At 41.1% G+C, this 12429-nt stretch overlaps 1 protein-coding gene across 4 annotated transcripts in view; it reads left to right on the top strand.

Moving 5' to 3' along the window:
• The window catches only part of LOC122562329 ((E3-independent) E2 ubiquitin-conjugating enzyme UBE2O), a 161442-nt gene that overhangs the window by 63633 nt on the left and 85380 nt on the right, over positions 1 to 12429 (top strand). For all 4 annotated transcript variants that reach the window (XM_043715203.1, XM_043715202.1, XM_043715200.1 and 1 more), the window contains 3 exons: positions 2348 to 2457; positions 5492 to 5642; positions 6569 to 7155. In XM_043715203.1, coding sequence (XP_043571138.1) covers positions 2348 to 2457; positions 5492 to 5642; positions 6569 to 7155 — 848 coding nt within the window. The remainder of the gene's footprint in view (positions 1 to 2347; positions 2458 to 5491; positions 5643 to 6568; positions 7156 to 12429) is intronic.

Here is a 12429-nt window from a genome sequence, read left to right on the forward strand (position 1 = left end):
GTACTGTGGTCATGTTGCAGTTGTATAAGACTCTGGTGCGGCTGCATCTGGAGTATTGTGCAGTTTTGGTTGCCATACTATAGGAAGGATGTGGAGGCACTGGAGGAGGTTTACCAGGATGTTGCCTGGTATGGTAGGAAGATCGTATGAGGAAAGGCTGAGGCACTTGGTGCTGTTTTCATTGGAGAAAAGAAGGTTTAGGGGTGACTTGATAGAGGTGTACAAGATGATTAGGGGTTTAGATAGGGTTGACCGTGAGAACCTTTTTCCACGTATGGAGTCAGCTATTACGAGGGGCATAGCTTTAAATTAAGGGGTGGTAGGTATAGGACAGATGTTAGGGGCAGGTTCTTTACTCAGCGAGTCGTGAGTTCATGGAATGCCCTGTCAGTAGCAGTGGTGGACTCTCCCTCTTTATGGGCATTTAAGCGGGCATTGGATAGGCTTGTGGAGGATAGTGGGCTAGTGTAGGTTAGGTGGGCTTGGATCGGCGCAACATCAAGGGCCAAAGGGCCTGTACTGCGCTGTAATCTTCTATGGTCTATCTTTATAACTCGAATTTTCCAATCTCCGTAACATCCCTAGTAAATCATTTTTGCACCTTTTCCAGTTTAATAACATCCTTCCTACAGCAGGATGACCAGAACTGTATATCAAATGTGGCCTTACCAATATCTTGTAAAGCTCTAACTTGAAGTTCCAACTCCAATACTTGACACTGTGACAGATTGAAGGCAAATGTGCCAAACTTAGTCTTCACCACCCTGTATACAAGGAACAATGTACTCTTCAATCTGTTTGCCAACGCTGTCCAGGGACGACCATTAACTACGTAAGACCAGTGGAGTGCCACAAGGATCTGTGCTGGGTCCACTACTTTTTGTCATTTATATAAATGATTTGGATGTGAGCTGAAGAGGTATAATTAGTAAGTTTGCAGGTGATCAAAACTGGAGGTGTAATGGACAGTGAAGTTTTCACTTGAGCGTCAGAGGTTGAGGGTTGACCTTATAGAGGTTTATAAAATTGAGGGGCATGCATAGGATAAATAGACCAGGTCTTTTCCCTGGGATTGGGTTGTCCAGAACTAGAGGGATTAGGTTTCGGGTGTGAGAGGAAAGATATAAAAGAGACCTAAGGAGCAACCTTTTCACACAGAGGGTGGTACGTGAATGGAATGAGAAAGTGGTGGAGGCAAGCACAATTGAAACATTTAAGAGGCATTTGGTTGGGTTTATGAATAGGAACGGTTTGGAGAGATATGGGCTGGGTTCTGGCAAGTGGGACTAGATTAGGGTGGGATATCTGGTTGGACCGAAGGGTCTGTTTCCATGCTTTATGACTCTAAATGCTGCCATGGTTGTCTTGCGTTTGCAAAATGCAATGTCTTGCATTTACCAGAATTAACTCCATCTGCTATGCCTTGGCCCAGTTCATCAAGATCCTGTTGTACTCTTACATAATCTTCTTCTTTGTTCACAATGCCACCGATTTTGGTGCCTTTGGCAAATTTACTAACCATACCTCCTATGTTCTCATTCAAATAATTTATTTAAATGGTGAGCAACAGTGGATCCGCTAATTGTTGTGGCATACCACTGGTCACAGGCGTTCAGTGTGAAAAATAACCCTCTACCACCATCCTGTCTCCTATCATCAAGCCACTTTTGTGACCCTAGGTCTTACTGGATCTCATGTGATCTAACCTTACTAACCAGTCTACCATGTGTTACCTTGTTGAGTGCCTTGCTAAGGTCCAAGTACACAACATTTTTGTGACACCATTTCTCATGTACAAAGCCATGCTGACTATCCCAAGTCAGTCCTAGCCTTTGCCAATGCATGTGGATCTTGTCTAAGTCCCGTCCAACAACTTGCTGACCACTGACATTTGGCTTACCATCTGTAGTTCCCTGGCTTTTCCATAAATAATGCCACATTATTAACTACCCTCCAATCTTCTGGTACCTCCTCCGTGGCTGTCAGCGATACAGGTATCTCTTAGGAGCTCTGCAATTTCTTCCCTAGTTTCCCACAATGACCTGGGATACTCTTAATCAGGTTCCAGGGATTTAAGTACTTCTCCTTGTTTTGAGATGTTAAGAAATGTGCTGAAAATGTGTTGCTGGAAAAGTGCAGCAGGTCAGGCAGCATCCAAGGAGCAGGAGAATCGACATTTCGGGCATGAGCCCTTCTTCAGGAATCTCCTTGGATGCTGCCTGACCTACTGCGCTTTTCTTGTAACACATTTTCAGCTCTGATCTCCAGCATCTGCAGTCCTCACTTTCTCCATGTTAAGAAATGTGCCTCAGTTAATCTAAGGGACCCGATATGCTTTCTGTTCTAGGTGCAAGTGGTGGAGCTTCGAGTTTCCTGGATAACAAAGAGCTTTTGTCTTGGTGGAAATGAGAGTGTTTATCCTCCATCTCCAGTTATCACACACGACAATTTGCCCAGGTATGGTGGGAGCTAAATTTCTTCACTGAATGGAAATAGAGTCCAAGAATAAACCAGTAAGAAATATTTTTTAAAATTTAAAGAACTTTCACTAATCTTGTGAGCTTCTCCAACATTTTCTGTTTCTGTTTCGGAGTTAGTTCTCCATCACTGAGAGATATCTCTTGCTGTTTTATGATTGTGGACCACTAGGTCAACACAGTACAGGGATGTGACATGCCAAGAGGATAGTGGTTTTAAGTTTTTGTTCTTTTGTATGTATTGCTGGAACTTGCCTGAAAATGTAGTGAACTCCCATCAGGTGATTGGGAGGCATGTTTTAGTCTAGCATAGTCAATTTTAAAATCGAAATGAAACAAGTACTTTTTAGGTTTTGATCTCTTTCCGATCTTGGTGAATTTGATATTTCATTCTGTTTCACTTTGTTAGCCTGTTTTCTTGCAGAAAATTGTGTACTTTATTCTCTTTCAAATCAAACACAGAACTAGCAGTAATGCATTTTCTTTGCTGAATTTTATGGGTTTATACTTGGAACAAGATGTTTATAATTGTACTTTCCTGCAGTGTCTGATTTTTGTTTCCTTTCAGGTTAAAATCCTTTAAGTGTTAATAGAACCTTGGAAAACATTAAATTTTACAAGGATGTTGCCAGGGTTGGAGGGTTTGAGCTATAGGGGAGGCTGAATAGGCTCGGGCTACTTTCCCTGGAGTGTTGGAGGCTAGAAAGTGACCTTTATAGAAGTTTATAAAATCATGAAGGGCATGAGTAGGATAAATAGACAAGGTCTTTTTTCTGTGGTGGAGGGAGTCCAGAACTAGAGGGCACAGGTTTAGGGCGCGAGGGGAACAATTTAAAAGGGACCTAAGGGGCAACTTTTTCACACAAAGGGTAGTGCATGTATGGAATGAGCTGCCAGAGGAAGTGGTGGACACTGGTGCAATTAGAACATTTAAAAGGCATCTGGAGTGTACGAATATGAAATGTTTAGAGGGATATAGGCCAAGTGTTGGCAAATGGGGCTAGATTAGGTTAGTTTATCTGGTCGGCATGGATGAGTTGGACTGGAGGGTCTGTTTCTGTTCTGTATATCTCTGTAACTCTGACTCTAATTGGATTAAACAAAGTCAGCATGAGTTTATAAAAGGAAAGTAATGCTTAACTAATCTATTGGAATTCTTTGAGGGTATAACTGGAAGAATAAAGATTAGATTAGATTTAGACTAGATTCCCTACAGTGTGGAAACAGGCCCTTCAGCCCAACAAATCCACACCGACCCTCCAAAGAGTAACCCACCCACACTGAGCACTATGGACAATTTATCATGGCCAATTCACCTGACCTGCACATCTTTGGACTGCGGGAGGAAACTGGAGCATCTGGTGGAAACCCATACAGACACGGGGAGAATGTGCAAACTCCACACAGACAGTTACCTGAGGCTGGAATCGAACCCTGGATCCTGGTGCTGAGAGGCAGCAGTGGTAACCACTGAGCCACAATGCCAGTGGATGTGTACTTGGATTTCAGGAAGGCTTTTGATAAGGACCCACAAAAGGCTGGTGGGCAAAAATAAAGCATTAGGGAGTGGGGAATATACTGGCATGGATTGAGAATTGGTTGGCAGCCTAGAAACAGTGAGAGGAAGTGGTCAATCTATATAAATTGGAAACAAAAAGCAGTTTCTTGAAGCTTACTAATGACACCTCGAGGTGGGATTGAGTGTTGAGGATGCAACTGGCTTCAGGATATCTTACACAAGTTGAGTATGCGGACAAACACATGACAGATGCAGTGCAATGTGGCTAAATGTGAGACTGTAAACTTTTGGTGTGAAAAAACAAAGGAAGAGTAGTATTTAACTGGTGATATATTGGGAAATGTGATTTGTATAAAAGGATATGGGTGTACTTGCACACGAATCAATGATAGCAAACATGCAGATGCAGCAAACAATTAGGCAGGCAAAGTATATACAGTGTTGGCCTTCATTGCAAGAGAATTTTAGTTCAGAATTAGAGATGTCTTACTGCAGTTATTCAGAGCCTTGCTGAGACTACATTGGGAGTATTGTGCAGTTTTAGTTTGGAGTGCAGTGGTTAATACTGGAGATAGTAGGACTGTTATAGAGATCAGTTAATTTTTAATTAGATTGGAATTTTGTTTTCATAAGTGGTATCAAAGGATATGTATCAAAGCTGTATGAGTCAATTGCAGATAAACTAAAGTTTCAATGAATGACAGAGCAGTTGCTCCTAACTCTTGTTCCTATGTTGTGAATTTTTGGAATTTAGTTTCCTCGATTGTGAATGTTCAATAAGTACATTTAAGATTGAGATTAATAAATTTTTGAGTACTTAAAGAAACAATGGATTGAGAAGCGAATAAGTGAACCTGATGTAGAAGGTTCAATATGCTGTGTACACCTTTGTTCTGATTGTCAAACTAGCAATTCGATTCTGCGTGAAAATGATCATTAGTTTTGTGCTCAATGAAATAAATAGATTTTGCAGAATCTGTAAGTGACTGAATAATTTGGCCTAAGGTTTGTTCTTGCCACTCTACTGGCAAAGTATTAAGATGAACTGGATAAATTGAAGGGCTTAGAAGTAAAACATTAACTGTCTTTTTCTTCATAGATGCTGCTGCTATGCTAAGTATTTCCAGCATTTTCTATTTCAATTTCAGATTTTCAGAATCCACAGTATTTTTCATCAGAATGATATGAAATATGGGTTCACTGTATTCCATCACACAACACCCTTGTGACACTTATCAAACCTAAATTGCAAATATATCAAAACATTGTATGGAATGTTGGATTTGGCCATTATGTTAGCAAATTCTTTGAATTTTTTTGATTAATGATGTTTAATATCAGTATGTCAGAATGTACCCAGTTTATACTTTATGATGATCCTCGGCATTATCTGTGGATGGGTGGACAGTGACTCTCCCATTTCCTCTAAATTACATGTGTTTTGACATGGACTGCAGCAGATGATGTACCCATTTTGTATTTTTCCTTTCTCTAGGGTGAAACGCTTGAACTGTTATGACCATGCTCGCATGGTCCTGGCAGAACGGGCTGTATATGTGCTCCCGGGAGATCCTGAATGTACGGCTATTTCTTCGGAGGGTCCAGAAGGAAATTCCATCATTGCTGTGAATTCTGTTGTCAGAAAGGTAACTTCAGTATGGAGATACTGTGCCTAAGGCAGGTAACTAATAAAGAGTGACTACTCCTTTAAGGAGAGCAGAGTAACTCTTGTATATTTGATGAATGAAGATTAAAATATCAGTAACGAGGTAGTGTTTTGATATGTAGAATAAGAAGGCTATGCATTCCTGGATAAGTTTCAAAATGGGGTAGAAGAAAAGGGGGATCTGAGTTTACAGATAATTAAATCACTAAATGTGTAGCAATACACTAGTAAGAAGACCCTTTTAAAGAAATACAACAAAACAATGGGGTTCTTTTCTAGAGAGGTAGCATTCAATATGAGAGAAATTGTTAAATTTTGAATGGATATGGTTGTCATGAAAGACTGAATAAACTTGATACTTTATCGAAGAGCAGGGTGTTCTGAACAAGGAATTGCAAATTATGAAGAGATTCCACAGGATAGGCGTAGAGATGATCCTTCCATTTGCAAAAGAGATTGGATTGGGCCTTCATTTAAGCTAATCATGCAGGGATTGGTGAGAATGTGTAACTGGCAATATAGGCAAGAAAGTATTTGATGGTTATTTTCCTAGGGTGAGGTGAGAGGTGGCATCTGTGGAGCAGTCACACAGACAAACCATTTGATCAGAGTGTGTAATTCTGCCTTGTTGTATTTGGATGTCCAGAAATTACAAAGTCAGTTAGAAAGGCACTTTTGCAGATATAAAATAATTTGCCTTGTTTAAGTCTTCACCTCCAGAATAAATTTAAATTTATTTTTAATTTTAGATAAAACGTGGAATTATCTGGAAGTATTTTTGGAATGTCTGTGGCTGAGTTTGGAACTTTATTCAGAAATTAACTTGTCAATGTTCTTTACTTTATATGCATTTGGGCAGTTGTGTGACTGCACCTGATGTAGCTTGTCCTTTTGTCATTTTATTAGGTTAAACGCCTTTTTGACAAGGAGAAGGTGAAAAACATCTTGAATAATTTGGATACCCGTGAAATGGATCATTCTGACAAGTTTGCAGTTGCCTTGGGTGATGGCTCTGTCATGGTCACCTCGAATGTTTTTGGGATCGGTAGCTCTAAATCGAATTTAGGTTGGGAGGGCACGCCTCAACTTGCCATAGGATTAAAATCCCAACCTGTAAATGGGACTGTAGAGAAGGAATCTGTTCTGAGCAATGGCCCAGTCTTCACTAATGATAATGCTCAGACTCAGTTGGAACAAAGAGTAAAAGAGGAAAACTGGAAGGAAATGGGTCAGTCTCCAGTGATACTAGGTGAAGACTTACTGGAGAGTAGACAGACTCTAAAGGCACAGCTGGCAGAACAGGATGCAGATGATGAAGGTGCTGAAGATACTGATGAAACCAGTTCCATTTCTTCTTCTGCAAGTTCAACTGCATCATCACAAAGTGGTGGACACGGGCGTAAAAAAAGTATCCCACTTTCTATAAAAAACTTGAAGAAGAAACACAAGAAGAAAAAGAACAAGCCTTCCCGTGAATTCAAACCAGGTGACAGGTGAGATCTTGATGCATAATGGAGCGAAGCCGTAAGTCAAGGGCTGTTGGTTATAGATTGAGTCTGCCTTTTTTAAAGGGACTAAGACACACATACTAGTCATCAACTGAGCTGTAGCACATAGCAAATCAAGGCCAAGGATAACCTTCATGAGATGTATGGTCAAAGGATGGAAGATGCCATAGAAGTGTTTTCCTTATTTAATTCTCTTGTCACGTTATACTGGGAACAATCTGCAAGTTTGCATTGTAATGCCACCTCCCATCAGTAGTTGTGATGTGGTATATCCATTTGAAGTGCACAGAAATATAAAGATGATAATTTATTGAGGAAAACATTGGAATGGAAAACTAGTCTGTGCATATCATTCAGAAATTGTTAGAAGCATTTTTGAGTTATAGGCATGTGACTCCATGAGCAAAATCGAAATTGCTGGAAAAACTTTACATGTCTAATGGAATGTTCTGAGGAAGGGTCGCTGGACCTGAAACATGAACTCTGATTATTCTCCACAGATGCTGTCAGTCCTGCTGAGCTTTTCCAGAAATTTCTGCTTTTGCTTCTGATTTACAGCATCTGCATTTCTTTCAGTTTTTGTGACCATTCAGAGTAGACCATTTGGATCTTGAGCCATGTTGCTACTTAAACAAGCTAAGTTTGTTTACATTTTTCCTTTATTTTTTTATGAGGGCTGTTTTCTTGAGGGAAAATGTCTTTAAAACCTTGAATTAATCACAAGTATCTCATATAAGTTTACTAATGTAAAATGGGTGAAGACTTGCAATTGAAACCTATATGCAAAGGGAGTTTGTTAACTACAGCCTCTTCCTTGCTCTCAACCTTTTACTAAACAAAACTTGGAAAAATGCAATGATCCTCTCAGATGTAAAGTTTTATTGCCAAGGTATCATCATAGAATCCCTACAGTGTGGAAACAGGCCATTTGGCCCAATAAGTCTATTTCAACCCTCCAAAGAGTAAACCACCCTAACCCATTCCCCTACCCTATTACTCCACATTTGCCCCTAACTAATGTACCTAACCCAGTCCCTGAACACTGGGCAGTTTAGCATGGCCGGTTCACCTATCCCGCACATCTTTGGACTGTGGGAGGAAACTGGAGCACCTGGAGGAAACCCACACAGACACTAGGAGAATGTGCAAACTCCACACAGTTGCCTGAACCCGGGTCCCTGGTGCCATGAGGCAGGAGTGCTAACCACTGAGCCACCGTGACGCCCATAGTGACTAGATTGGGTTGGGATATTTGGTCGGCATGGGCGGGTTGGACCGAAGGGTCTGTTTCCATGCTGTACATCTCTGTGATTCTATGACTAGACATTCTTTACTTCTTGGGGCCACCAAATCGCTTTCTGTTGGAAGATCTATTGAGATTGGATCAAGTTTCATCGCCCAATAAAATGTTTTTTGGATTTTCTTGGTAATTAGTGTCCTACAATTCGTGGGAGAAAGTGAGGATTGCAGATGCTGGAGATCAGAGTTAAAAAGAGTGGTGCTGTAAAAGCACAGCAGGTCAGGCAGCATCCGAGGAGCAGGAGAGTTGACGTTTTGGGTGACTTATGGTTAGATTAGATTACTTTCAGTGTGGAAACAGGCCCTTCGGCCCAACAAGTCCACACCGCCCCGCCGAAGCGCAACCCACCCATACCTCTACATTTACCCCTTACCTAACACTACGGGCAATTTAGCATGGCCAATTCACCTGACCTGCACATCTTTGGACTGTGGGAGGAAACCGGAGCACCCGGAGGAAACCCACGCAGACACTGGGAGAACGTGCAAACTCCGCACAGTCAGTCGCCTGAGGCGGGAATTGAACCCGGGTCTCTGGCGCCGTGAGGCAGCAGTGCTAACCACTGTTCCACCGTGCCGCCCATGAAATGCTTGAAATGTCAACTCTCCTGCTCAGATGCTGCCTGAGCTGCTGTGCTTTTACAGCTCCTACAATTCCCGCTCAGTATACAGTTAATACAGAGTTCCGATTCAATACACAATTCGAAGGTACAGTGTCCAAATTTACACATGATATTAAAGCGGGGAAGGTATGCAAGGGTATATATTGAGATAGTGAAAAGGGCAATAAAGTATTATAGATTTTAATGTCAACAACTGTGAATAAAGGAAGGATGAAGTCCTGACAGCAGATTTCAAGGATTTAGGAAGGAAATTTAAAAAGCTGGACCTCAATCAGTGGTCTCAAAATTACTTCCAATGCCTTATGCTAGTGAGATTTGAACAGAAGGTTTGATTGATTGACCATGTGACTGGAGAACTGGTGGAGAGTTGATAGCATCAGATTTCTCAGGTCGGTGGGAGGAGTACAAGCTGAGTGTGTTATACCTTAAAAGAACTGTGACTTCTTGCAGGGAGCTTAGCTGAGGCTGTTTTCAACTAGCTTGTCAGGAGAATAAGAACCTGAAAGGTAACCCAGATTGACAGGAAGTAGAAAAGTTGCTAGGGAAACTGGATGACAGGAGAAACCTAATTGAGCATCAAAAATACTTAAATGCAGACAATTTCAAAAGCCTGAATGCTGCAGTTTGCAACAAGATTGATGATCTAAAGCCATAAGGAGAGGTAAATGGTTATGATCTGGTTGCCATTACAGAATATGGCTGCATGGTGACCACGACTGAGAATTTAACTTTTAGAATAGTCTATGTTAGAAAGGACTTAAAAGAAAGTGGAGTAAGGCAGAAACTGAGGAAAATGTGGAATTTGCTTGGGTGGAGCTAAGAACAACAAGGGGCAGTAGACATTATTTATTAATGGCACGATTGTGGTCATCTGGGGCATGATACAAATCAGAAGGTGAATCATGTGTTATAATGTTATAATGGGTAACTTCAATCTGCTTGTAGACTGGGTAAACCAATGAGCACCAGTGCTGTGGAGGGCAAGTTTATGGAATGTCTTGGGGATGGTTTTGTAGAACAAACTGGAGGATAGGTTATTTTAGATCCAGTATTATGGAATGAAAAATGACTAATTTTGTAAAAGAACTTTGTGATCAGTGACCATAACACATTAGAATTTTACATTGTCTGAAAGTCGTAGTTTTTGCTCCATAGACAAAGGCCCTTTGGTCCATCATGGCTCTACTAGTTATCAAATACTTATCTATTATAATCCGATTTATCAACAGTTTGCTGATATGTTTATCCATTGGGGTGTTTCATGTGCACATCTGAATAGTTCAGAAATGCCTTGAGGGTTTTGCCTCAATCACACTCTTTCCAGGCAGTAAGTTCTAAATACCCATGATCGTCTGGATGGGGGAAAAAAGTCCTCAAACCATCTGTGCACCATCTTACATCAATTTAAAGTAAATTTGAATGATGAAAGTTATGAAGCACTAGGCACAAGTCTGTTGAGATTAATTGGGAATATACATTAAAAGGCATAGACATTGGGTAGTCTTTTAAGGAATATTACAATGCTTACACCAACTCTTCGTTTAAGGTGCAAAAACCCGAAGTCAGTCTGTCAGTCATTGTCAGTCAGACAGAGGAATTTAAAGATTAAAAGAAAAGGCTAGTAATCCTTTGTGCTTGGGAAATACTGTCTCACTAATTTGACTAAGTTTTTTGAAGATGTAACGGAGAGGATTACATAGAACATAAAATATTACAACGCAGTACAGGCTCTTCTGCCCTCGATGTTGCACTGCCCTGTGAAACCAATTTGAAGCCCATCTAAGCTACACTATTCCATTCTTGTCCATATGCCTATCCAATGACCATTTAAATGCCCTCAAAGTTGGCGAGTCTACTACTGTTGCAGGCAGGGCATTCCAGACCCCCTACTAATCTGAGTAAAGAAACTACTTGTGACATCTCAACTATATCTATCACTCCTCAATTTAAAGCTATGTCTCCTTGTGCTAGCCATTGCTATCCGAGGAAAAAGGTTCTTGCTGTTAACCTATCTAACCCTCTGATCATCTTGTGTCTCAATCATGTCACCTCTTTACCTTCTCTAATGAAAACAGCCTCCAGTCCCTCAGCCTTTCCTCGTAAGACCTTCCCTCCATACCAGGCAACGTCCTCAAAATCTCCTCTGAATCCTTTCCAAAGCTTTCACATCCTGCCTATAATGCAGTGACCAGAACTGTATGCAATACTCCAAACGTGGCTGCACCAGGGTTTTGTACAGCCGCAGCATGATCTCATGGTTCTGAAACTCAATCCCCCTACCAATAAAAGCTAACGCACTGTGTATGCCTTCTTAACAACCCTTTCAACCTGGCTGGCAACTTTCAAGGATCTATGTACCTGGACACAGAGATCTCTCTGCTCATCTACACTACCTGTTGCTCCTTCCATAATGAATCACCTCACACTTTTCCACATTAAACTCAGCTTGCCATCTCTCAGCCCAACCCTGCAAGCTTATCTATGTCTCTCTGTAACATTCTTTGTCACTATCCACAAGTCTACTGTCCTTAGTGTCATCTGCAAATTTACTAACCCATCTTACTATGCCCTCATCCAGGTCATTTATGAAAATGACAAACAGCAGTGGACCCAAAACAGATCCTTGCGATACCACTCCAGTAACTCAACTCCAGGATAAACATTTCCCATCAACCACCACCCTTTGTTGTCTTTCAGCTAGCCAATTTCTAATCCAAACAGTTAAATCATCCTCTATTCCTTGCCTCCATATTTTGTGCAATAGCCTACCATGGGGAACCTTATCAAACGCCATACTGAAATATACACCACATCGATCACTTTACCCTTATCCACCTGTTTTGTCACCTTCTCGAAGAACTCAATAAGGTTAGTTTGGTATGATCTACCCTTCACAAAACCGTTTTGACTATCCCTAATCAAATTATTCCTTTCCAGGTTATTATAAATCCTATCTCTTGTAACCCTTTCTAACACCTTGCCCACAACCGAAGTAAGGCTCACAGGTCTATAATTTCCAGGGTTGTCCCTACTCCCCTTCTTGAACAAGGGGACAACATTTGCTATCCTCCAGTCTTGTATTATTTCTGTAGACAATGATGACATAAAGATCAAAGCCAAATGCTTGGCAATCTACTCCTTGGCTTCCCCAGGTATCCTAGGATAAGTCTCATCTGGTCCAGGGGACTTGCCTCTTTTACACTTTCCAGAATTGCTTATGCACCTCAATCCCATCTAGTTAGCAGCCTGCATCTCTGTATTCTCCTTGACAACATTGTCTTTTTCTTGTGTGAATACTGATGAAAAGTATTCACTTAGTGCTTCTCCTACCTCCTTG

The sequence above is a fragment of the Chiloscyllium plagiosum genome, chromosome 24 (genome assembly GCF_004010195.1).
Source record: "Chiloscyllium plagiosum isolate BGI_BamShark_2017 chromosome 24, ASM401019v2, whole genome shotgun sequence".
NCBI lineage: Eukaryota > Metazoa > Chordata > Chondrichthyes > Orectolobiformes > Hemiscylliidae > Chiloscyllium > Chiloscyllium plagiosum.